The sequence below is a fragment of the Uloborus diversus genome, chromosome 7 (assembly GCF_026930045.1).
Source record: "Uloborus diversus isolate 005 chromosome 7, Udiv.v.3.1, whole genome shotgun sequence".
Taxonomy (NCBI): Eukaryota; Metazoa; Arthropoda; class Arachnida; order Araneae; family Uloboridae; genus Uloborus; species Uloborus diversus.
Window position 1 is genome coordinate 17,578,467 of NC_072737.1, and position 22,902 is coordinate 17,601,368.

Below are 22,902 nucleotides of genomic sequence, written 5' to 3' on the forward strand. Positions count from 1 at the left end.
TTTCGGAATCAAAAGAACAACTTGCAGCCGCCTCATTTAATCATGAAATCTCAAAACTTTTAACAGGCTGTAAAGCCTAAACGGTTTGAGATTCACCATAAATATTTTTTGCACTTTCTTAAAAACACAAAAAAAGTAACCATACCAAGTTTCAATAAAATTCGAGACTGTGGGTGCTATGCCACATTTTTTGATTGACTTTTGCATTTTTTCCAAAATAAATTAAAGAGATAAAAATTATTGAAATGATGAATAAAATAAGCAGATATAAGGTAGCATATAGTGAAAAACCACCCAACATTAAAAATAATTGAAATACTTGCAGGATGCAAAAAGATTGAAATCACAAACAAGGTATGCAAATTTCGGCGCAGCACGTGTTTGACATCGTTGGCATGATTCCAAAACATACGTTTTTGGCAGATTTCGCGGAGGATTGAGATTAGCAAGAGAAAAGTAGAAAAAATAAGAAATCGGGGACCGAAAATTTGAAAAAATCGTATTTTCATCCGATTTTTGAGAAAAATAAGTCTTGACAGAGGCAAAAAAGGAGGAAAAGGAGGAAAGGTTCTAAAAGTGAACAGAAAAAGCCGGAATTCCGGCAAAAGCCGGAAAAATCTCATCCCTGAAATAAGTAATTCAGATGTGTCTCGTACATTAACATAGCAGCAGACGTGGCGATTGGGACTAAAAAGTGGGGGGGGGGGGGGCAAAAAAAAAAAAAAACATCAACTGAAAGCCATAGAACTTTTAACGGCAGCAAAAAAAAAAAAAAAAAAGAGAGAGAGAAAGTACAAAACTTTGCTACGGCTAGTTTTGAGAGCAGATGAGTGGTAATTAATGTAAATCTAACAGCTTAACTCACATCTTTATTAATATTTTGATGAATTTTGTACACAATAACTTTTCCCAAAGAAACACTTAGAGATTAATTAGACTTACATTATTTATCCTAAAGTATTTTGAGACGTCAAAAACACTTGGTAATAATTTCATTGAACAGGTATGGCTTGTTTAAGTAAAACAATTGATTTACTAATATCAAAACAATGAATACATAAAGTAAAAGTTACTGCTTGTGCTAAATAATGTTTCGGAAACAGATATACAAAGTAAAACAAATAATTATGTTCTAAAAATTTTGTCATTTGTGCTTTTTTTATAATTTGTAGCTTTGCTTTTAAATTGGAAATTAAAATAATTAAATGAATTATAAAAAGTGCGAGGGGGGGTTGCCCCCCACCCCTAATCACTGCCACTTCATAGTAGTAATATTTTTAAAATAGGTCACTTCTATGATAATGGAAGAAATGTAAGAAGTAATGGTTGGTGCTAGTTGAAACAGCAGTTACATCAGTTTTTTTGATATTCAATATGCTGCAGATTCAAATGAGATGATTGATCAGAAATTAATAGATCAAATCAGATGATCTATTGATTTCTGATATTCAAAATGAATTGCAGATTAAATTCATTTTCAGTTATTGCCACTAAAACTCAAAGAAAACAAAAGAGATAGAGACAACATTTAAAATCAATTATAATTTCAGCCTATTGCTCCCCTCCCACCAATGAATACTAAAATGACTACATTAAAAAAAAAAAGAGTTTTGTCTTGAGAAGAAACAAACTGCTTTTAAAGTACCAAATTAGTTCATGAATCTAGAATTGCTTTCCTTACTCTAAATGCTTTGAAAAGGAAAGAAAATTACACAAAATTAACTCACCTTTATTTCAGGAATACCATAATCGGCAAAATCTTCATAAAATGATTTTGGAACCATTCTGTACACTTTGCCGATATCGACTCGACCAGCTCTTCCTGGAGTATAAAAAGTAATAAACAATGAGTCATAAAACCAAAGGAAAATAAAGAATAATTTTTGGAAAAATCCTAGCAAACTAACAAATATTACCTTTTCTTTGAATGCAATTTGCTTTAGATGCCCATTCAAGCTGAAGGCAAGTATAATTTGTAAATGGATCAGTAACTAAGCTCTTAGTAAGACAGAAATCAATAACTGAAAATAAAAAAGTAAGTTACATTAAATAAATGCTTCTAGCAAATATAAATTATTTAGATTTGATCAAGTCACATTATTCAGGAGAGTGACTCATTCCTTTTATACTTAACCTGTTTACTTCTTTGTTGGAAAAGCTACGTGGGTGCATGGAAAAAAATAATAAATACATAAAAAGGTATAAAAAAAAAAAAAAACACTGGAAATTTTTGCTTGTTGGAAGAGGAATGTGGCAGATACTGATAAAAAAGAAAAAATTTAAAAGAAAAAGGCTAAACAAAAGCTAAAAAGAAAGTCTCAGAAAGGGTTGAGCACTTACTTATTTGTTAGAGTAAATGATGATTAGTCATTTAAAAATCAATAAAACTAAGGTTTCAGTGTAGCTTTCGATTAGTGCTTTTCGAATGAACAGCAGAGTAAAAATCATATTATTTGCAATGTGTGACCACTGACTATGTCAGTTTAATAACAGGAACTTCATTCAAACAACATTTGATTCATCTTTGTAACAGATATTCAAGTTAAGGTCGTTCATGCAGTTTTGGTACAATCAACAGACTTGGTTTTTCACCTAATGTGTCAGTAAAATATAAATGCTGCAACAGATTTGCTCAACCTAATGTTAAAATTCCACTTTCATGTATAAAGCCTACGGTGTAGAATAACTGCAAAAATGAAATCAATGCAATAATAAATGCACCCACCTCATTAAACTTGTAACTTTTGTTCCAAATTGCTTGCTTGAAGAAATTTCTTGAAATTTCATGTTAACTTTGAAGTTATAAGACAAACATTTGATTTTCATTGTTATTATGTATACATATAATAAAATAAGATGTTTGTTTGTGTGTATGTGTGTGTGGCGCGCTTCTCGGGAAAACGGTAAGGCCTAGAAAGATGAAATTTGACGTACAGGTTAAATTTTTGCCGAAGATGTGCACCTCGGGCTTCAATTTGATATTTTAATTCGAAAAAAGTTATTTAATGTTTTATTGGGTTTTTTTTGCACTTTTTAGTACTTTTTACCTCACAGACCCTGAACAATTGCGCCAAACATTTTTTATACTATAGTGTAGGAAATTTAATTTTAAATATGATGAACAAAAAAAGTCAAAGATAGAGCAAGTTTTGTATTTTTTATGAATTTCTGAAAAAAACCTTTATTTTGCATTTTTTCCTGGGTTTAGTTTTTTTCCAAAACTCATCCTGCAAAATGTACAGAAACCTCTTTTCTAAAATTTAAATATGTGATAGTGAAAACATTTCATCCTCTTCAGAAGAAAAAAAGTATTTAAAAATACGCAAGTTTTTTTTTTACAATTTTTTAAGCGCAGAACCCCCCCCCCCCCCCCCCCCCACCCCTGCCTGTTTTTGCATGCTGTAGATCAGTTGAAAAAAACTTTCTTCCTTTCTGCTGTGACCTCACAACCTGGATTTCTATTCGGTATTGAAGAATTGAATCTTAATCGCTACAATTTTTATTTATTTATTTTTACTATTGCTTACTTCTATATTTTAACGGTAGCGCTTGCTTTTCTTTACTTTTAGTTTAGGGATTTCATTTCTTTCTTTTTTCGATCCCGCCTCCTCTCCCATCGGACGTTTTGCTGTATCTGTTTTATCTTACATATTTGCGCACATTTAATTCAATAAAAACAGTGAGGTTTTTTTTTTTTTTTGGAAATGCTACTTTTTGCATACTACGGGGAACAAAAGATAGTTTTTTTTTTTTGATTTTGTGCTAGTTAACTAAATACATAAAACGCACGGTTTTTTGAGTGATCTTTTTTTTTTGTTAGGGAATAGGCGGTTAGGTAAAATAACTAGAGATAGATTGTATAGGTGTATGGCACAAAATGCAACTAGAGATAGATATAGAAGATATATATATATATTTTAATTAAGTTTGATATAGATAGATATAGATTGATAAAAGACTTGTTTCATAAGAAACACCTGCCGAAGGCGGCAATCTTGGTGCAAGAAGGTGAATGGCAAGTAAGCCAAACAGCCACCATAGGCAGCTGTTTGCATAAAAAGGCAAATGGCGGAAAAAGGCGAACCAGCTGGTAACCGCAGGTGGCTAGTTGCAAATAAATTTTCAGAATGTTGCAGCCAGAAAAAACTAGGGGTCCTGTGAAAAAATTGGACATTATATTATATTGGATTCCACCTATCAAAGAAATTAAGAAACGCTGGTTTACACCGTAATCCCAAGGATGCCCTCCAACGGGGAGTCGTGGCGCTCAACCAAAAGAACTTCGGCAATACTTTCATTCAAATTAATCGAGTATAATCATCAATCAAAACACTTGTTAACATGCTTATGCTATTAAAATATAAATAAATGGCAGATGTCTGCTGTATTATTTTCATAAGACAAAATCTACATCAACATGGCAATCTATTTGAAACAGAAAATATTTTCTTACGAAGCTATACTCGTACAGTAGGTATGGATTTTATACGTGGGAGAAATAAGAAGTAAAGTATACATGGAAAAAACCTTACATGTGATTTCTCAGGCAAAAAATGTTTGCTTAGTGCATTCTAAAAATATTACATTTGAAATAAAATATAGATTTGCTAAATGCAGGACAAAACTTATAATTAATTGCCTATGGAATGGCCAGCTACTTTTTTCCTTTTGAAATTAATAGCAAAAAATAAATAGTATGAAAAGCACGCATGAAATAAGTTTGCAACAGCAGATTCAGAGTATAGAATTGAAAATACTAAAACTGATGTTTAAAAGTGACTTGAACATGGTAGATAAACTTCACTTAACAAACAATAAAACACAGAAGTGAAGCCCTTTTACTACTGCAGCAAATTTTTAACTTGTAACCCAAAATAATTTATATAAATATAAAAATGAGAGGAAAAATGTAATTGGACCCCCCCCCCCCCCCCATAACAGTGGAATCACTCGATAACAAAAAGGCTAATTAAACAGGAAATTGAAAGACTTTAAAGTATGCATAATTCTCTCTTTACACGCTGATATAAAAAGAGTTTAACAATAAATACATTCATTGGAAACAAATAAGAAATTACTTTAAAAACAATTAGAAAATACCGTATTTGATATCAGGAACAGTTATAGAACTTTCTGCGATGTTTGTAGACAAAATAACCTGCAATTGAAATAGAAAATGAAGTAAACCTTAAATTAAAATTCAACATAGATAGAATGATATTATCAAGGGGAGTTAGGATTTTTTAAATATACCTTTCTGTGATCTGGAGGAGGATCTCTGAACACTTTTGTCTGCTCTTCAACGGTAATACTTGAATGAAGAGGAAGAATCCAAAAGCTGTAAAAAAATTCTTAAATTACTTTCATGAAAACTAATTAACTTATACTTCTTGTAAACACACTAGCTTTTTTCTTTTTTTCTTACATTTGAAAAAAAAAAATCATTAGGGATGTGAAGGACATTTGGTCACTATTCGTTGCTCGACCCATCTAGCACTTCAACTGTAAATTTTGCAAGCCAAATATACTGAAGCTGAATATTCAGACAAATGTATTTAGCGTATCTATCAGCAGAAGATATTTGGAACTAAAAACTATTTTTTCATGTAACTTAAGTTAACTAATTGTTATGTTAAGATTTGTAGAAATCAATTGAAGTCTTCTTTTTTGGCATATACAGTGGAGCATCAAAAATCCGCCACCCTAAAATCCGCCAACATCCAAAATCCGCTTCGATTTTCCCCAAAACTTAATTTTTTAAATGATGAGGATGAAGGAGAGGCAGAATCTAAAAAAATTCTAATCTCGGAGGGTGTGCAGGTAGGAGAATACTACGTGGAATTTTTAAAACAACAAGATATTGTGTCGGAGAAAGAACTCCTAATGCTGTACAGCATACAAAAAAGACTAAAGCATAAACTATCAAAAATATGAAACAAGCTACAATTTCTGAAATGTTTTCAAAATGTAAATAGCTAATGATTTGTAAACTTGTACATATTAAATAATGTAAATTACTGTAACTATTAAATTTTTATTCCTTGTTGTTTTTATTTCTCCAATTTAAAGGTACAACTCCCACCTATTTCCTTAGTGACCTGAAATCCGCAAAATCAAAAATCCGCACAACCACTTCTCCCAATTTGTGCGGATTTTTGATGCTCCACTGTATTTCAAAAGTTAGCCTATTGCAGAAAGTATATCAAGATTGATAAGATTTTTGAAAAACAATATGATAAGCTTTAATTAGTCTCTAGGGATTATTAACTTCAAATATTAAAAAGTATGAGTTAACTAATGACTTTTATCAAGTATATGGCCACCAAATGCTCAGCATTCGGTCTAATTTTTGACCAAATATATGGTATGATTTTCATTACATCAATAATCACTATCCATTATGTTCCTAATAAATCATTCACGTACTTATTCATAATACATTATTTTCAAACTTGACAGCTCAAATTTTATTCTTGATTAATTAATTGCTAACTGATGATATAATAAAGTCAAATTCACAATAATTAATGAAATAAAGAAAGTTTTAATAACCATGTTTTTAAAAGAATTAAAAGTATAAAAATGCTAAAGCCATAAGCTGCAGAAATTGTTGATTTAGTTATTGGAAACCCTTCAGTAATGTAGCAAAAAACTAATATAAAAACCATAATCTACATCAAAACATAATTAAACAAGGCTCTCTTACTTTTTATTGACACGTGCTGTACTCAGCTTGTTTGTCAATGCAGCAATTTCATCGTAACCTTACATTAGCAAAGAAAACAAAAACTTACATAAATATTTTAGCAAAACATGAAAAAAGCTGATTTTCAAACACAATTATCAACACAGCAAATAAAAAATAAATTAAAAAAACATATATTAATTTGAATTTTGTCATCTTGAATTCAAATTATGTTTTTCGCAATCACGAGTGTGTGTGTGTATGTATGCGTGTGTGTGTGGGGGGGGGTATATGTAGGCGTGTGTGTTTGTGTGTATGGGGGTGTATGTAGGCGTGTGTGTTTGTGTGTATGGGGGGGGGTATGTGTGTGTGTGTAGGCATATTTGTTTGTGTCTGTGTGCAGGCATGAGTGTGTGGGTAGTTGTGTGTATGTGAGTGTGTGTTTGTGTATGTGTGTATGTGTGTAGGTGTATGTATGTGTAAGTGCATGTATGTGTATGTGTGTAGGTCTATGTATGTGTAAGTGCATGTATGTGTGTGTGTAGGTGTATGTATGTGTGTGTAGGTGTATATATGTATATGTGTTTGTGTGTCTGTGTAGGTACGTGTATGTATGCGTGTAAGTGTAGGATATTGACGAAACCTGGAGATGGTTTTCGCTAGAGGAGCAGCATCGTGAGGAGCCGGTCGACGGTGATGCTGCAGAGGGTGGCGGGGAGAAAATAAAATGATAGGACCTCAAAACAGTCAAATAAAAGCAATAAGCAATCGTGATTGCTCAAAAAAAAACCATATCCCTACTTTTCTTTCATTTAAAACTTAAGAATGGTATGAGAAAGGTTAGAACAGAAATTTTTAGGATGTTTATTAATAAGCATAAGTTTCACACCATAAATTGCCATTAAAATAGATAAAATATTTCTGGAAGCATAAAATTATTCTTGAAAATTAAATTTCAACAGCAGTTTATCAAAATAGAAATATCTTTCAAAGAAGCATAAAAAAGAACTTTTGTTTTCTGTTAAACTCAGGGAAATAAATAAATACCATTGTAATAACACAAATAAGTTCTCAAACATTGCAAAACATATTTTCAAACTTTGAAGCCAAATATTTCTAAATAGTTTTTAACAATTTGCAGGGGTCCGTCCAGGATTATTCACAGGGTCCTATTTTTGTGAATTAAAAAAAAAAAAATATTGTGAAAAATAAAATCTTTTTGTGAAATTTCAAAATGTAAACCAAAAGTTATCCATCAATATAGATTAGATTTCTGATTTACGTACTCATTTACTAAAAAATGAGTCCATGAAATGTTCGATTTGGTCAACCAAGATTTTGTGAAGGGTCCTTTTTAACTAATTATAATTTTGTGAAAGGTCCTTTTTTAGCGAATTAGATTTCTGTGAAGGGTCCTTTTTTAACAAATTAATATTTGTGAAGGGTCCTCAAAAGGACCTACATTTCTGCTGGCCAGACCCTTGATTTGATTGTGAAAGCATATAAGAAATTTTGCAGATAAGTTTGCAATATCATGCTTGATACAACAGAAATGGACTTTCAGATTTCATTAAATAATTTTGCATTATGAATCATGCATTCATCATTTTCTTCAAATTACCTGGGAGAAAGATTAAAACTGCGCCTCTAGCAGGTGCATAGTCTTGTTCTTCGCCAACACTAAAAAATAAACAAAATGTATTTTCAAAAATCTTATAATATTTATTTTTTAAATTACATTTTTTAATTAAATACATAGATTATGTATTGAAAAAAGAAGAACTATAAGGTGAATCATTGCTTAGGTGGAGATATTAAAGCAGAATAGCAGGGTGCAACAACTTTAGAAGAAAATAACACAAAATTCAAGAAGAAATGAAAAACTATTTCAATGCTCATATTCAAAGGTATGGTACACATATTTCCATATCCTTAAAACACAAGCTTCAGAGAAAATTCATTTGACATAATAGATTCTTAAGCAAAACATGCAAAATCAAAAAGTTTAAATTTAAAGGTGTTAAAATGTTTTAGTCATAAATGTATCACAAAATCTTCAGTTACGTCACTTGTGTTATATTTAACAATTTAACATTAAAAATACACTTTTTTGTATGGAAGGGAATATATCGCTCATCTGGAAGAAGAGCCACAATACGAAGAAATGAAATTTTGCAAGAGAAGCGTTTGAAGTTGAACTCTTCAGGCAATTTGCATTAAGAAAAGTAAGTTTGCTGTGCTCTCCAGTGGTTAATATTTGAACAAAAAAACTGTCATTATTTTCCAAAGAAGATAACTTCCTTTGAAGGCGGTTAAGCGAAAAAAAAAAAGAAAATTAAAAATTTCGTATTGTGGCACTCTTCTTCCAAACGAGCGATATATTTTGCTTTTGAAAAAAAATGTTCTATTTTATAATTACCAGATAGAGTAGGCTATTGGTAAACCAACATATGTTAAGTTACTTTTTAGTAGAAATATTGTTGTTACACAACCATAAATTCTATTTACTACTGGGTTAGGAAGTGCAAGAATCCACTGATGATGGCGATACATTAGTAAGAAAAATGCTAAGTAGATCTGAGTAACGAGTGAATATGGATAAGTACAAATGAATCTGAAGTAGCAGCCAGAAAAAGTTATTGGGAAGAAGAAAAATTCTCATTTGCAGTTAAAAATCCACGTCTTCATGACAATAAGTTTGATTTGAAGAAAAAATATAAATTAATAAAATAAAAACTTAATTTATAGAAAAAAAGGAAAGGATCTTTTCTTTTTTGAAGCAGAAGACATGCTCCCATTACTTTAATGTTTGAAAGTAGTTTAACATACAATTTTTCCTACACATTATATATACAGTAACCCCTCGCTACATCGCGCCTCGTTATTAACACTGATTTGGATATATTGCACTTTTCCTTTGTCTCTCAAAAAATTATATGTTTAATTAAAAAATGTTGCTTTCATTTAAACTCATCGCAATTTTTTTGAAAAATATCTCATCAAATATATTTTCTTTTTTTAATTATATAAAAAAAAAACCTTGCATGATTTCCATGTACTTAGCTTAATACAGCTTTAGCTGCAACTTTCGATTCATATTCCACCATAAACCAATAAAAATGTTTTTGTACTTTTTTTTAAAAAAGAAAAATTAGTAGACTAATTTCTTTTAAATTTTACAAAAAAAAATCGTCCTAGTTTGATACTAAACTTAAGTTTTTGTTGGGGCACATGTCATTAAATTTTATGCTAATAAGTTAAAATTGCGTTACTTTTTATAACCTCGGTTATATCGCGTTTACGGATATATCGAGCTTTTTTGTTGTCTCACGATAATCACGATATAATGAGGGGTTACTGTATTACCGAATTCTTAATTCCCACATTGAATTTGAAATGGTTAGATTTAGAAATTATTATTTACAAAACTTGGCAAAGTACCTTACTTTTGTTCAGCTTTTTCAATTCTGTCGAAGACATACATAAGGTTTACCACAGCATCAAAGAGACAAGGATCAATCATTGGTCTATCATAATCAAATTCTGGAATCTATCATAAAATATGCTAATTAAAAATTTGATTAACATTTCATTTTTAATGATTTCAGTCACTTAACTAAAATTTGACAAGAATTATCATGAAAAACCATAATATATTAATATTAAAGTCTATTAATACAGTTACTTTTAGAAAAAAAAAGGGGGGGCGGGAAATAACTCAATAACAGTAAACCTAAATCTGCATCATTTCCATGACCAAATTCTCATTATCTATACAAAAGTGACGACCAGCAACAGGCTCTGGGCCCAGCTAGACTGGTCCTAGTCAATTTACAATCCCCAGTGAAGATCAATGGCCCTCTTAAAACTGTCTACTCCTTTGCTCATTACCACCTCTTCCGGTAAGCTGTTCCAAGGTTCCACTACCCTGCTAAAATAATAATTTTTCCTAATATCCATGTTAGCCTGAGATTTAAATAGCTTAAAACAATGACCCCTTGTCCTGTTTTCAGTGCTAAACTTTAGCCCTGTAACATCTTTCGTTTTAATAAATCTAAACAGCTGAATCATGTCCCCTCGGTCTCTTCTTTGCTCAAGACTGTACATTTTTAGCCTTCTAAGCCTGGAATCATAATCTAAGTGGGAAAGTCCACTTATTAGCCTTGTAGCCCGCCTTTGAACCCTTTCCAATACATTAATGTCTTTCTTAAGATAAGGAGACCAAAACTGAACAGCATACTCCAAATGAGGTCTTACCAAACTTCTATATAAGGGCAGAAGAACTTCTTTAGATTTATTTGAAATAGATCTATTGATAAACCCAAGCATCTTATTGGCTTTGTTGCTAGCAATGCTGCACTGTTGGCTAAACTTTAAATCCTGACTTATTAGGACCCCCAGATCAGTAACTTTGTCTTTATATTGAAAACCAACAGCATTTTTGCAGAAAGTAAAAAGAAAAACAAATAATGGATGGACAAAGAAAAAAAGGAGACAAACACAAAACACAGTATGCGCGTAACTTGGTAAGTCTATATTTTGAACAGAAACTGATTAGCAATTATTAGACAAAAACAAACTACAATATTTTCACTATGCTGGTTTTTTTTCTTAGTATATTTATTTATTTTTTACATCTTTTTTAGTCTAATTCTTTAAATTTAAATAATAAAGAAATAGATACTGACACATATGTTAGTTCAGAATAAAAGCAACGGATAAAAGAAATTGTACTCGCAAAAACCAATTGCTTAAAAAATCTCGCAAACACGAACTTTTTTCATACAGAGATATGATCATTGCTCATTCTGGATCGTAAACCTGATTATAAAATTTCATTTTCTTTCTTTGTAAAGAGTTTATTTGCAAAAAAATATTCATTATTTTCCTCCAGAAATTGAGGATTGATTCAAAAGGGGGATTCTGGTTTTTCTTTAAAAGTTGGTAGACAGAGATATACGTGACTATATAGAGTAAATGCTTTCACTTTAATAAGCATTTTAACGAGTAGTTGCTGCCCTGGTACAACATGTTTGAGTTAATCATTGTGTTTCAGTGCAGTGATTATGAGCAGTTAAACATTTTTGACACTTTTTTTGTGGTATGGCGATTACGTCGATTCAGCACTTGTACTAGAAATTGCTGTAATGGGGTCATTTCCAAAATTTTAAAAGTATTTTTTTCTGAAAGAGCATGCTTAAAGACACAGGATCTGACCATTTTGTAAATAATTTGACTAAGTTTATTTTAAAAAAATTACTTTAATTGGTGCACTTTCATTGCTTAACGCTTACGCCAATGACATCACAAATGATGAAATGCCATTCACTGTTGCCATTCAAAAGAGCACAATATTTAATTTGTATCTTTACCTCATGTGTAATGGCAACGATATGGTTGATAGCAAGCATAGAGGCAATTTTTATTTCTCTGCTTGATTATCATAACGTGGAAACGCAGTGAAAAATGCACCAAAGGACATCATTTGTGACGTCATCAGGACCACGCCTTGTTTGAAAAACTGGACATTTAAAAAAATTAATTGAAAAATGACTGCTGGGAAATTGAAAGTATTTTCTGGTTCCATGTTATTTTTTTTTTGCTTATTCTATCAATTTCTGTGACTAAAAGTAGTACTTTTGACTGAAGGAAACAACCCTATTATCAAACTTGCCAACAAGGCATCAATGCCATGACCTGCTCGATGCCCTGCCCAACTCCCCACAGTTATGTCTCAGACACAAAAGTACCTAAATGTTTGAACAAAGCTTAACATCTAAACAACCATTAAATGTAATTTCAGTATCTAAAGAAATACAAATTTTTAGTTTCGGGAATTTAAGGAACTGAGATACCCGTTTAGTCAGAGTTTTCAATTCATGGAGATAATGTTCTGTGACTTCTTTGGATTTTCCAGCAATATCGATGATTGGAGTAAGGCCTTTCGAATTTTCATTAAAATATTTGGCAAACATGGATGAGTCAAATGTTGCTGACATCAGTATCACCTAAAAGGAATGTCAAAAAAATTATTTTTTTTACAAGTATGCTTTTTTCTAAAAAATGAGTTTTGGTAAATTAAAAGCACGCATGATACATAAATTAACATGTTTCACATTTCAACTCCAGGAATCAAGGATTAAAAGATGAAAACTTCCCTGAGTTATGGAGGAAAGCAGGTATTTTTTAACCTGTTGCATTCTTGCTAACTTTCAAACTAAAAGTAACAAGAGCTTTAGTCATGTTAATTCGATTTTAGCAAAATGGAGAAATAAATTTATTGTAGACAAGAGCTCTGAGGCATGTAAGTTTGAAACTAATGTGTTTCAAACCCAAACATTGTTAATCTTGCAAACGTCATGAAGTAATCTTTCTCATTGATAAAAAAGTAAAGTAAAAAAATCAATGTCTTTTTTTCAAAGTAAGACAAAACACATACATAATATCCCGAAAACAACAGTAAGACATATAAAGCTCAGAACAACAATAAGATATTCAACTTTGATAAACTCAGAGAACAATCCTTTAACTATCAATATCAGTTATTCATAAAATGCTGAACATTTTAGAATAATTAGTTTTTCAAACAAAATGTGTACATGAAAAAATGAAGAAAAATATAAATAACCAGGATGTCAGGAGGGAAAAGATTTAGTTCATGGAATAAAAAGGACATAAAACTAAAAGATTGGTTTTAAGAGAGACAGAAAATTATATGCATAACATACTTTCACTTTATCACAGTTTGTAGACAAAAACTTCTTCACCAAAAGCAAGGCGAAATCAATATCTTGATCTCGTTCATGAACCTTTAAAAAACAATGAGGTATAAATAAATACTTTGATGCTAAAAAGAAAAAAATATTTTTAAAAAAATGTTAGAAAAACACCAATTTGTAAAAAAAAAAAAGAACTGCAGTCACAACTTTGAAATTAAAAGGAATCCCCTTTTCAAAACAAAAAGATATGAGCTAAAGAATCCAAAAATATATCTAACAAAGCATTCAGAATTTTTTGTACATAACTTGTTTTTAAAGGCAATTGTTTATTAACTGATTAGGAGTTGTTCATAAATGATGTTTAACTTTTTACAACCTTTTTGACAACCTCATTTGTAAAAAGTGACACACTTCACTTTACCCCCTCTCCTTCCCCTTGTCACCCCATGACACTATATTACATAAATACTTCAACCAAAATGTGCGATGTCACACTTAGTGTTACTCTCATCCTCCCCGTCATTAACCGACACAATTTCATGAACCCTTACCCGCAAAGCATGACGCCATTTGCGGATGACCCTTTTGGGTTTGAGTAATGAAAATTGAGTCAGTTTATTTCATTTTAACAAGAAAAAGAACAAATATGGTTTTTAGAGTTAAAAGCAAAAATGCCCTCTAATAAATTCCAAAAAAAAAAAAAAAAAAGGTTGCATAAAAGAGCATTAATTTAATACTTGAAAACTTAAAATTAAAAAATTCAAAATCATAATACAACTGCACAAGTATTCAACCTGAATGTCATTAAAAAGCTGTTTTGTACAAAAATCAATTATTTTTCTTTTTAAGACATGATAAAGATTAACTGATTATACAAAGAAAATGGGAGCAAACTAGAATAATCACCCGAACAATATCAAAATTTATGCAGTAATCAAAATTTAAACACAGTAAATAATAAATATGCAGTGCCTAAAAAGAAAATATCCTCAAATTGGTTTTTTTTTGCATACAAAAAAAAGGACGATTGCAAAAACTAATTAACTAATTTTAAAAAGTAGAGGTACCTCGTACTCTTTTGTTCGTACTCTCTGACAATTTGCAGCGCAACATTTTGCAATAATTGATTTTGAATGTATTAAAATCATTTAGCTTTGAAATGGATTTAAATAACACTTTTAACTATGCATCTAACATGAGTTGCATTAATAAAATAAACAAATGATACCTCATCTATAATGATATGAGTGTACATATCCATTCTCTTGGCAGCAACAAGCTTTTCCAAAAACACTCCCGTCGTCACGTAGGATAAACGTGTATCTGCTGATACTTTTGGGTCCAAGGCAACCTACAGAGCAAAATTTAGTACAACTCTGAAAATCACAAGATTCTGGTCAGACTAGAACAATACAGGCAGCAACACTCATTTTTTTGATCTCATAAAAGCTACAAAATATGTGTATAGCATGAATGTACAAAATGTATGAATACCACCAATGCAAAATTAAAATTGTTCTAATGCTAATAAGGACGATGTGCATTTTACAATTTTGTAAATTTATAGAAGTATACAATCAACCTAATCGATTCATTTTTAAAAATATACATAACAATACGAAATTCTTCTCAATTTTTTTTTTTTTTTTGAATTGACAACAATTTTTAATCAAGCAATTATTACTAAGAAGTTACAAAGCACTTCATTAAGAAATTAAAACTGCCACTGATGCTATGAACTTACTGGAACAAATATGCAGTAAATCTAAAGAATTTTAACCTTTATTTATGTAAATTGTTTATTCACTTTTAATTTTCAATGATAACTTCTATCAAAATTGAGAATATTTTTCATAGTTTTAAACCATAAATTTGAAAGCCTATGCACATTCGTGTATTTTTGGAGCCGTCTTATATTAAATATAACCATTTCATGTGAGAATGGAGAGAGAATATCTACTTCCAAAACCAAGACTACTTCAACAGAGTCACTACTTCAGTAACAAGGTTTTGCTTTCAACATGTAACAAACTTAACATTTATCATTTATAAATCCATGAGGAAACCCCTTTTACAAATCTATAGAAAATACGCCTTTAGAAACTTACAAAAATTATCTTTTTTTCATGATGCTATGCATTGAGAATCTAATAGTAATTTAGGTAATATTTGACATTGTTAAGGTTTCACTTTAAATATTGATTATCAAAACGAGTTAGTCGGAATAAACACTCTTTATGAATAAAAGTTAACCGATATTCAAGGGTCTGTTTAGCAGAAATTTGAATTTGAGGTCTGTTCATAAGACTCTTCACAAAGCATTTTATGTCATGAAATCAGAACCTTCATAAAAAAATTTCCACCAGCAGAGTTTTCAATCTCCAAAATTACAGCATTGCCTAAACAGATCTGAGGGTAGTACAGTAGAAAATCATTTATTATAATGCACACTTTGGGACCAGAGGTTTTGCATTAAAGAGGTTTTCGCCTTATAAGGATCATTTCACAATTCCAAAAAAAATATTATTCTGAATACACCAATATATTTGTCCATTAGAATAAGTTTTTACTACAATGAGTAATTTAGATCAAATTATGTAATTTAATATACATATTATCATTCACAAATAAATATGTTTCACAATTAAAAAATGCATTATCATGCACTTTCGCAAGCTTCATAGTTTGCATAATAGCTGCACTTTCAAGAACCATCTAAAACTTTTTACTGTGAATAACAGTTATCCTTTAAAAGCTTTAAATTCAAATGGAAACATGAAAAACGGTTTCAAAATTTATTTTTCTAAAGAATTGTTTTGTTTGCAAGATGAAAAGTAGAATAATATTTTTAACTGAATAACTTATTCTTACTTCTAAAAAGTTGTGTATTTTTTAAGAATTGTGTTTTATAGGTCGGCATTATAAAGGTATTCTACTGTATAATCAATATTTCACTTCATTTGCCTTCAATTTTGATGTGATTACATAGTACATAAAATCCTGAAATTGTATACTTTTAAATTCAGTGAACTCTGGAAACTTTTCATAAAAATAAAACCCTGGCTAGAAGAGTCTAATTTAATACTATTTTAAGACTCACAAAATTATGAATAGATTTTGCAATTTTACAAAAACAGGACCCGGCACAAAAAATCTAAACAAAGAACAGCATTTCTGAACCAATTTCGGTAATTTCTGAGGGTTAAAATACTTTTGTACCTGATAACCGACAATCGTCCCCAGTTGCCATTTCCTCTCTTGACATACCCTCCTTGCAATGCTGATGGCAGCGATTTTTCGGGGCTGAGTGACAACAATGTTGCAGTACATATTTTTAGCAGCACACTGATCTATAATGTACTGAGGGACTTGAGTTGTTTTGCCACAGCCTGTAGGCCCTTGGATTATGACAACAGTATTAATTTCTAAAAGCCTTAAAATCTAGAAAGAAAACAAAAAGAAAATTAGATTCAACTATTATGGTGTCGAAGTTTTAATTGAAAATAGTAATTTTTTAATTCATTTGACTTTTATAGCTTCAAAAAAAAAATTCTTCGACAGTACACAAGATGATTGCTGTTATCGAGAATGTTTACACAAACAAATGCACAAGCGAACATAATCAGTTACATTTTTGAAAACGTTTGAATTTTTCCCTGGTATTACTCTCAAATGGTTTGCGTTGATTCCATGGCAACAACTATCATTAAACAAATGAACTAAAAAAAAATGTAGATTTTTTTTTAATACACCGATGAATAAATTTAGCACAGTATAAATTATGTGTTTTTTCTTAGATACATGAGCAGTTATGTAGCCTTGAAATACAGTGCCTATTTCAAGAAAGTAACTGATAATGAGGAGAGAGAGTGACATAATTTTTTCATCGAATAAGCAAACAGTAAATATATTTGAAATTAAGAACTGTAACTAAAAATACAAAATTCATTGAAGCAAAATTAGACTTTGAAAGTTAGCTTGGTTTATCAACACTCATAGCTTGAAATTAACAGTGACCCATTGTGAAATTTTATTTCTATTTACTTCCAAAAATTTTAGGCATCATTAATTTTTTAAATTGTCGAGAGAAAATTCATAACTTTTACTTGAAAATTCTTTGTAAGAACATCTTACTACTATTATAGATGCAAAAGTTTGTGAGGATGGATGTTTGTTCCTCTTTCATGCAAAAACTACTGAATGGATTTTAATGAAACTTTACAATAATATAGCTTATGCATCAGAATAACACATAGGATAGTTTTCGTCCTGTTATGGGGAGCAAACCCCCTTAGGGCCACAATAATACGCAATTTTCACATAAACTGTCAAATATGGGGTTGAAAAAATACTTGCACATAATATTATATGTCCATAGAAAGCTCTAATTTTTCTGCTGAAGATGTAGATGGTACCTGTTCGAAATTTCTAAGTAAAATAAAAAACGAGTTATAAGCTTTTTAGTTCCATGTTCGAAGTCTTTCCTCAACCCAATACAGTATTTAGTGTAACATCTCAACTCCCTACAGATAGCGACAATTTTTGTATTGCTGAATATTTTTGCTTTTCGTCTGACTGTTCAAGGCTTTTCTCAAGTCAATTCGTAAAGTAACATTTTTGCACAAGATTGGCAAATAAATAATAAATGGATTTGGCTGATTATTTTCCATTTTAATGCAACTTCGATGCAATTAATGGGGATTTTTTTTATTTATTTGTGTTGACTGGACATTTACTCATTTTCCAATCGGATCAGCAGGAATCTCGTCAAACTTTTTTTGCGGAAAGATTTCAATAGCTATGGCATTTGGCAGTTTTTCAACTGTGGCTGTTTTTGAAGCTGAAGAGTATGCAATATTGTTTTTTGGTTTTCACCATGTAACCAAAATATTGCCATTAAAAGAATCTTTAAATATTTTGTTAACATGTAAAATAATCCACCAACTAAATTAAGCAAATCCATAAACAGCACAAAAACTTCCATTAATTTGTCTTTGCAAACAATCGCCAAATTTTACTATTTAATTATGGAAACATTACGGATGAATTTGTGTAACATCATTTCATAGACGAAAATCAACAACACACCGTTTTACAAAGTAGGGGGGGGGGGTGCCTTATCCAAGGTATCCCACAATGATTACCGCAAAATTGGTAGAATTTTAAGTCGCAGTAAGAACCCGCAACAATTGAAATTTCCCAAAATAACTTAAGCAATTATTGAAGGATTACATGTGGCGGTTACATTTTCTTAAGTTTGTACTTCAATAGCCATATAGAGAAGGCTTTGGACTATGGTTTCAGACCCCCCCGCCCCCACAGTAATGCTATTGATATAAATATTAAACAAAACAACTAAGTTATTTTTCAGTGGAAATGTTTTTCTTTTCGTTAATCGTCATGGCTGATAATGTGTCACGCTTCTCATGGCTATCAACCAACATATTTTTTTCTTTTTAATACCAAGGAATGTTGGCTACTCACAGAGCCATAGCCTGAAAAATACAGAACAAATCTGAAAATGGTCACACTATTTTTACTACATGGAACATGGTTGAAACTACTGGCAACTAGGATCTGAGTTTCTGGTAGCCATTTTCAATGTAATGGTTGCTCGTTGGCAAATGGCAACCACTAATATAGAGCTTTAACTCCTACAAAAACATTTTGTAGGTAATACACAAAGTTCTTACTTCATCTCTATAAGTTGTGATCGTCAGACCAGAGTCGTAAACTCGAGGTACGTCCTTGAAGTACGTCCCATAGATCTGACGAGTAGTTTCCTCATTTAAGTCATTAACTGCAGGTAAGTCACCGACAGCTGTACTTATGTCTTCAACATCTTCGATATCTCGAATGCTGAGTGAGGAACCACCAGGCAAGTTCAATGTTTGTTTTCTTAAATTCTAGAATGAATGAAAGAATTGTTTTTTAAATATATTTCAAAGTAATGAATTTTCATGAGAAAAAAAACAAGAGTGAAGGTGCATGCTTTCTACTGTGAATTTTTGATCTATAGAATATGGTAAGTAAACACAGAAAAAAATTTCAAAATCAGGAAACATTTTTTAGCTGTATTCACGTGAATTTTCTTGTAACTTGCTTACCACCACTTTCAAGTTTGTATCGCCAATATGCGGATGATTTGAATTCTGCTTTCAACTGGAATATTTGAGGGTTTCTAGAAAGAACGCATATTGAAAACCTACGTATATTGCTGCTCAGAACTACTTCTGAGACTGTGGGGGCTGGAAAGGGTTGCAACTGGTTTCTCTAGAATTAAAGGGGAATTTGTAGGTTTTGGAGCTTTTTTTTGTTACAGAACTTAACGCCAATTTCTTAATCTATTTTAAGAACATCTGTATCGGAGGTTAAAGATTTAACATTAACTTTTAAGAACACGGACAGTTTGAAGTAACATAAGAACATGGGAAGCATAAGATAAATAAATACCTTTGTGCTGAACAGTAAAGTCAGACAAAACAACGTAAGTAGAAGCACAAATTTGTAAATTACAGCAGACACGTGTTTCGGCGTTACAGGGAACGCCTTTTTCAATGCAAAAAATAATGAGCTTATGGATGAAAAGACATACTCCGTACATTGGCATGTTTTAAAGCTTAACTATCAATTTTTAAAGATTTTCCTATTTAATACAATGTCTAGTAATGCTATACAAGTAGCAAAGATCTAACTGAACCAACAGGCGAACACAACTAAAATGAATACGATCACAATGTATTTTTAAAAAATGACTAGGGGGCTATCGCTCGCTGCTCACTTATGCTCGCCAACCCCCGGAACTGCTTACGCAGTTTCTTCGGATCGCTTTGCGAACCGAGCTCGCTCACCAGTCACCAAAATATTAGTCTAGTTGTATTTGTATAAAAAAAAGTGTTGTGTTTTTTTTTAATATGAATCTCATAACACTTATGATTTTCATACATTTAAAAGGGACAATTACTTTGACATGCAACTCGTGCATTATATTATTATCGAGCATAAGTTTGCAATTCCATTATCTTTTGAGAGAAGTATGCAAAGGAACATTTTTGTACTAAAATTACAAGAATAATATAATCTTTGTTTCCTATATTTACTGAATGCAAAAGAAATTGCAGTGAAAAAACCCTACAATGTTTACACACTGTAAAGACTAAGCTTAAAAACATTTCATGGTCATTAATTACTCTATGTTCAGTGTCAAAATATGTGTATATATATGTTTTAAAATGTCTAACAGTTGCACAAAGCAAACAACTTCTGTCATTCTCTGAAAGCAGTGATTTAGTAAAAAAAATGTTAGAATGAGTGTTTTAAGAGTCAAAAAACCAAACCCAGTGGCACGACAGCTCATGAGGGCCTAGGCCTACTGTACCCATCTATCTCTTTCTGATTAAAGGCTCTGGGGGGGCTAGGCAGATATTCCGTTTAAGAGGTCAGCCCAACGCTGAACTCGGGTTTAGTTCCCAAGCATGCTTGGTACTCATTTTATCGACCCACTGAAGAAATGAACGGCTGAATCAATCATGTCCGACCCTGGGCCTGCAATGTGGAAGTGCTTCCATTGAGCAACTGGGCTTCAGAGCACTCTAATATAATTTACGAAGAAGAGAGCAGTGGGCTACGGAGTCTTTAGATGAAAGATCTGAACGCAGATCAGTCATAAGCTGCCGATAAGCTAAGATGCACAAATGCACACCCTGTACTGCAAATCAAGAGAATTCCGCAAGTGTTTCCAACAGGGTTGGGGTTTGGACTGTCCAAAACTGGTTTAGGACAGGACAGGTGGTTTTTACTGTCCAAAACTGTCCAAAAGTGTCTAAAACTGTCCAAAAGTGTCCGAAACTGTCCAAAAGTATGCTAAAGCTCAAGGGGTGTAATCTAATTAATTCGTAATGCATAAAGGTAGATATTAATGAAGTTTAATTAATGAATATTTGGTAATATTTCTCTCCAAAATGTTCATTAAAAATATCTTTAAACAAATTGCCAATAACTCTATTACATAAAAACTTTCTTATGTAACAGTTGGTAGAGTTATGAAAGGAAATTTATAACACTACCAAGACAGCTAATTTCATTTCCATTTATAACTCAAAGGAATGTTATCAAATGTGCAATAATTAGGTCAAAAAAAAAAAAAACCTTAATTTTTTTTTTTTAATGATTTGTGTAAATAAGTTTTACATGATGTTTTAGTGAAAATTATTTTTTAAATCAGATTAAAGAACAAGAAATTGATGATTTAACACTTATATTCTAAAACTTATGCTACTCTTTTTTTTCTTTAGCTCATATTTTGAATATAATACCTTCTGTAAATACAAAAAATTGTGATTTATTGCATTCAAGTCAGTTACTGAACTATATTTTGAACACCTTCTTTTGCATAAATGTCGAAAAATTTGGTTTATGGGGGGGAAAAAGCTCATGGGTCAAATTGAAATTTTTAATGAAGACTTTAGTTTCTACTTAACTAGATTAAAGTCAGCTGTATAAATAAGTTACACATATATTTATACTTGAAAGTTCACATCGAATAAAAATATTAATTAAATATAATTTTGACACATTTGTTCTTTCTGTTAATATTTTCTCATAAAATTTAGTTTCCCAAAAAATAGTTGTGGACAGTTTTGAACAGGATGGTAAAAAGCTTGCCAACCCTGCTTTGATTTGAACATGCATAAACATAGAGAAATTTGGTTACTATTATCAATTTAAAAAATATAAATAAATGAACTCATGCATAAAAATTGAAATTTTAATCAAGAATTCAACTTGTATGTAACTAGATCAAAATCAACTGCATAAATAAGTTGAATGTTCACATTGAATAAATGTTCAATATAAAACATTACTTTGATACATTTTATTGTGTTTTTGATGTTTTCTGACAAAATACAATTTCTCTAAAAATATAGTTTTGAACAGTTTTGGACAGTTTTGGACACAAGGGTTTTGGACAGGACAGTAAAAACCAGGGTTTTTACCGTGGTTTTTACCCTAGTGTCCAAAACCTTGCCAACCCTGGTTTCCAAACACATTTACGGAATAATCATGCACTTTACTGGAGAAAAAGAGTTGACCTAAGACTGACAATTATAAAACTGGAGAAAATTATTATTGTAGCAAAAAAAAATTAGTGATTATTATGTAACGCTTTTCCTTTTTCATACCTTGAATATCACTTATTTCATCCGATAGTATTGTGCCTTTTAAATTCAAACATAAACAATTCGCTGTTAGATTAGCCTTCCTAATTACAATAAATAAAGCACAGGGTCAAACTGATTTTGTGAAAACATATTAACAGTAATATCAGGTTTCACGATTCACTTTGTTGCTTTACTTTGTCAATGTGCTTCAGTTCTTAACATCAATGCTATTGCAAAAATATGTGAAACCTTTGGCTCTTCAGGTCTTCACGATTCAATTTGTCACTTTACTTCGTCATTGTGGTTCAGTTCTTAACTTCAATGAATTGCAAAACTA

At 31.2% G+C, this 22,902-nt stretch overlaps 1 protein-coding gene across 1 annotated transcript in view; it reads right to left on the bottom strand.

The window, feature by feature from the left end:
• Positions 1-22,902, bottom strand: part of LOC129225784 (ATP-dependent RNA helicase TDRD9-like) — a gene marked incomplete at both ends in the record, with an annotated part of 72,807 nt that overhangs the window by 44,234 nt on the left and 5,671 nt on the right. The window contains 12 exon segments of the mRNA XM_054860292.1: positions 1,728-1,822; positions 1,917-2,021; positions 5,101-5,158; positions 5,254-5,338; positions 6,707-6,764; positions 8,307-8,365; positions 10,132-10,235; positions 12,541-12,693; positions 13,414-13,494; positions 14,633-14,755; positions 16,624-16,845; positions 19,098-19,310. Coding sequence (XP_054716267.1) covers positions 1,728-1,822; positions 1,917-2,021; positions 5,101-5,158; positions 5,254-5,338; positions 6,707-6,764; positions 8,307-8,365; positions 10,132-10,235; positions 12,541-12,693; positions 13,414-13,494; positions 14,633-14,755; positions 16,624-16,845; positions 19,098-19,310 — 1,356 coding nt within the window.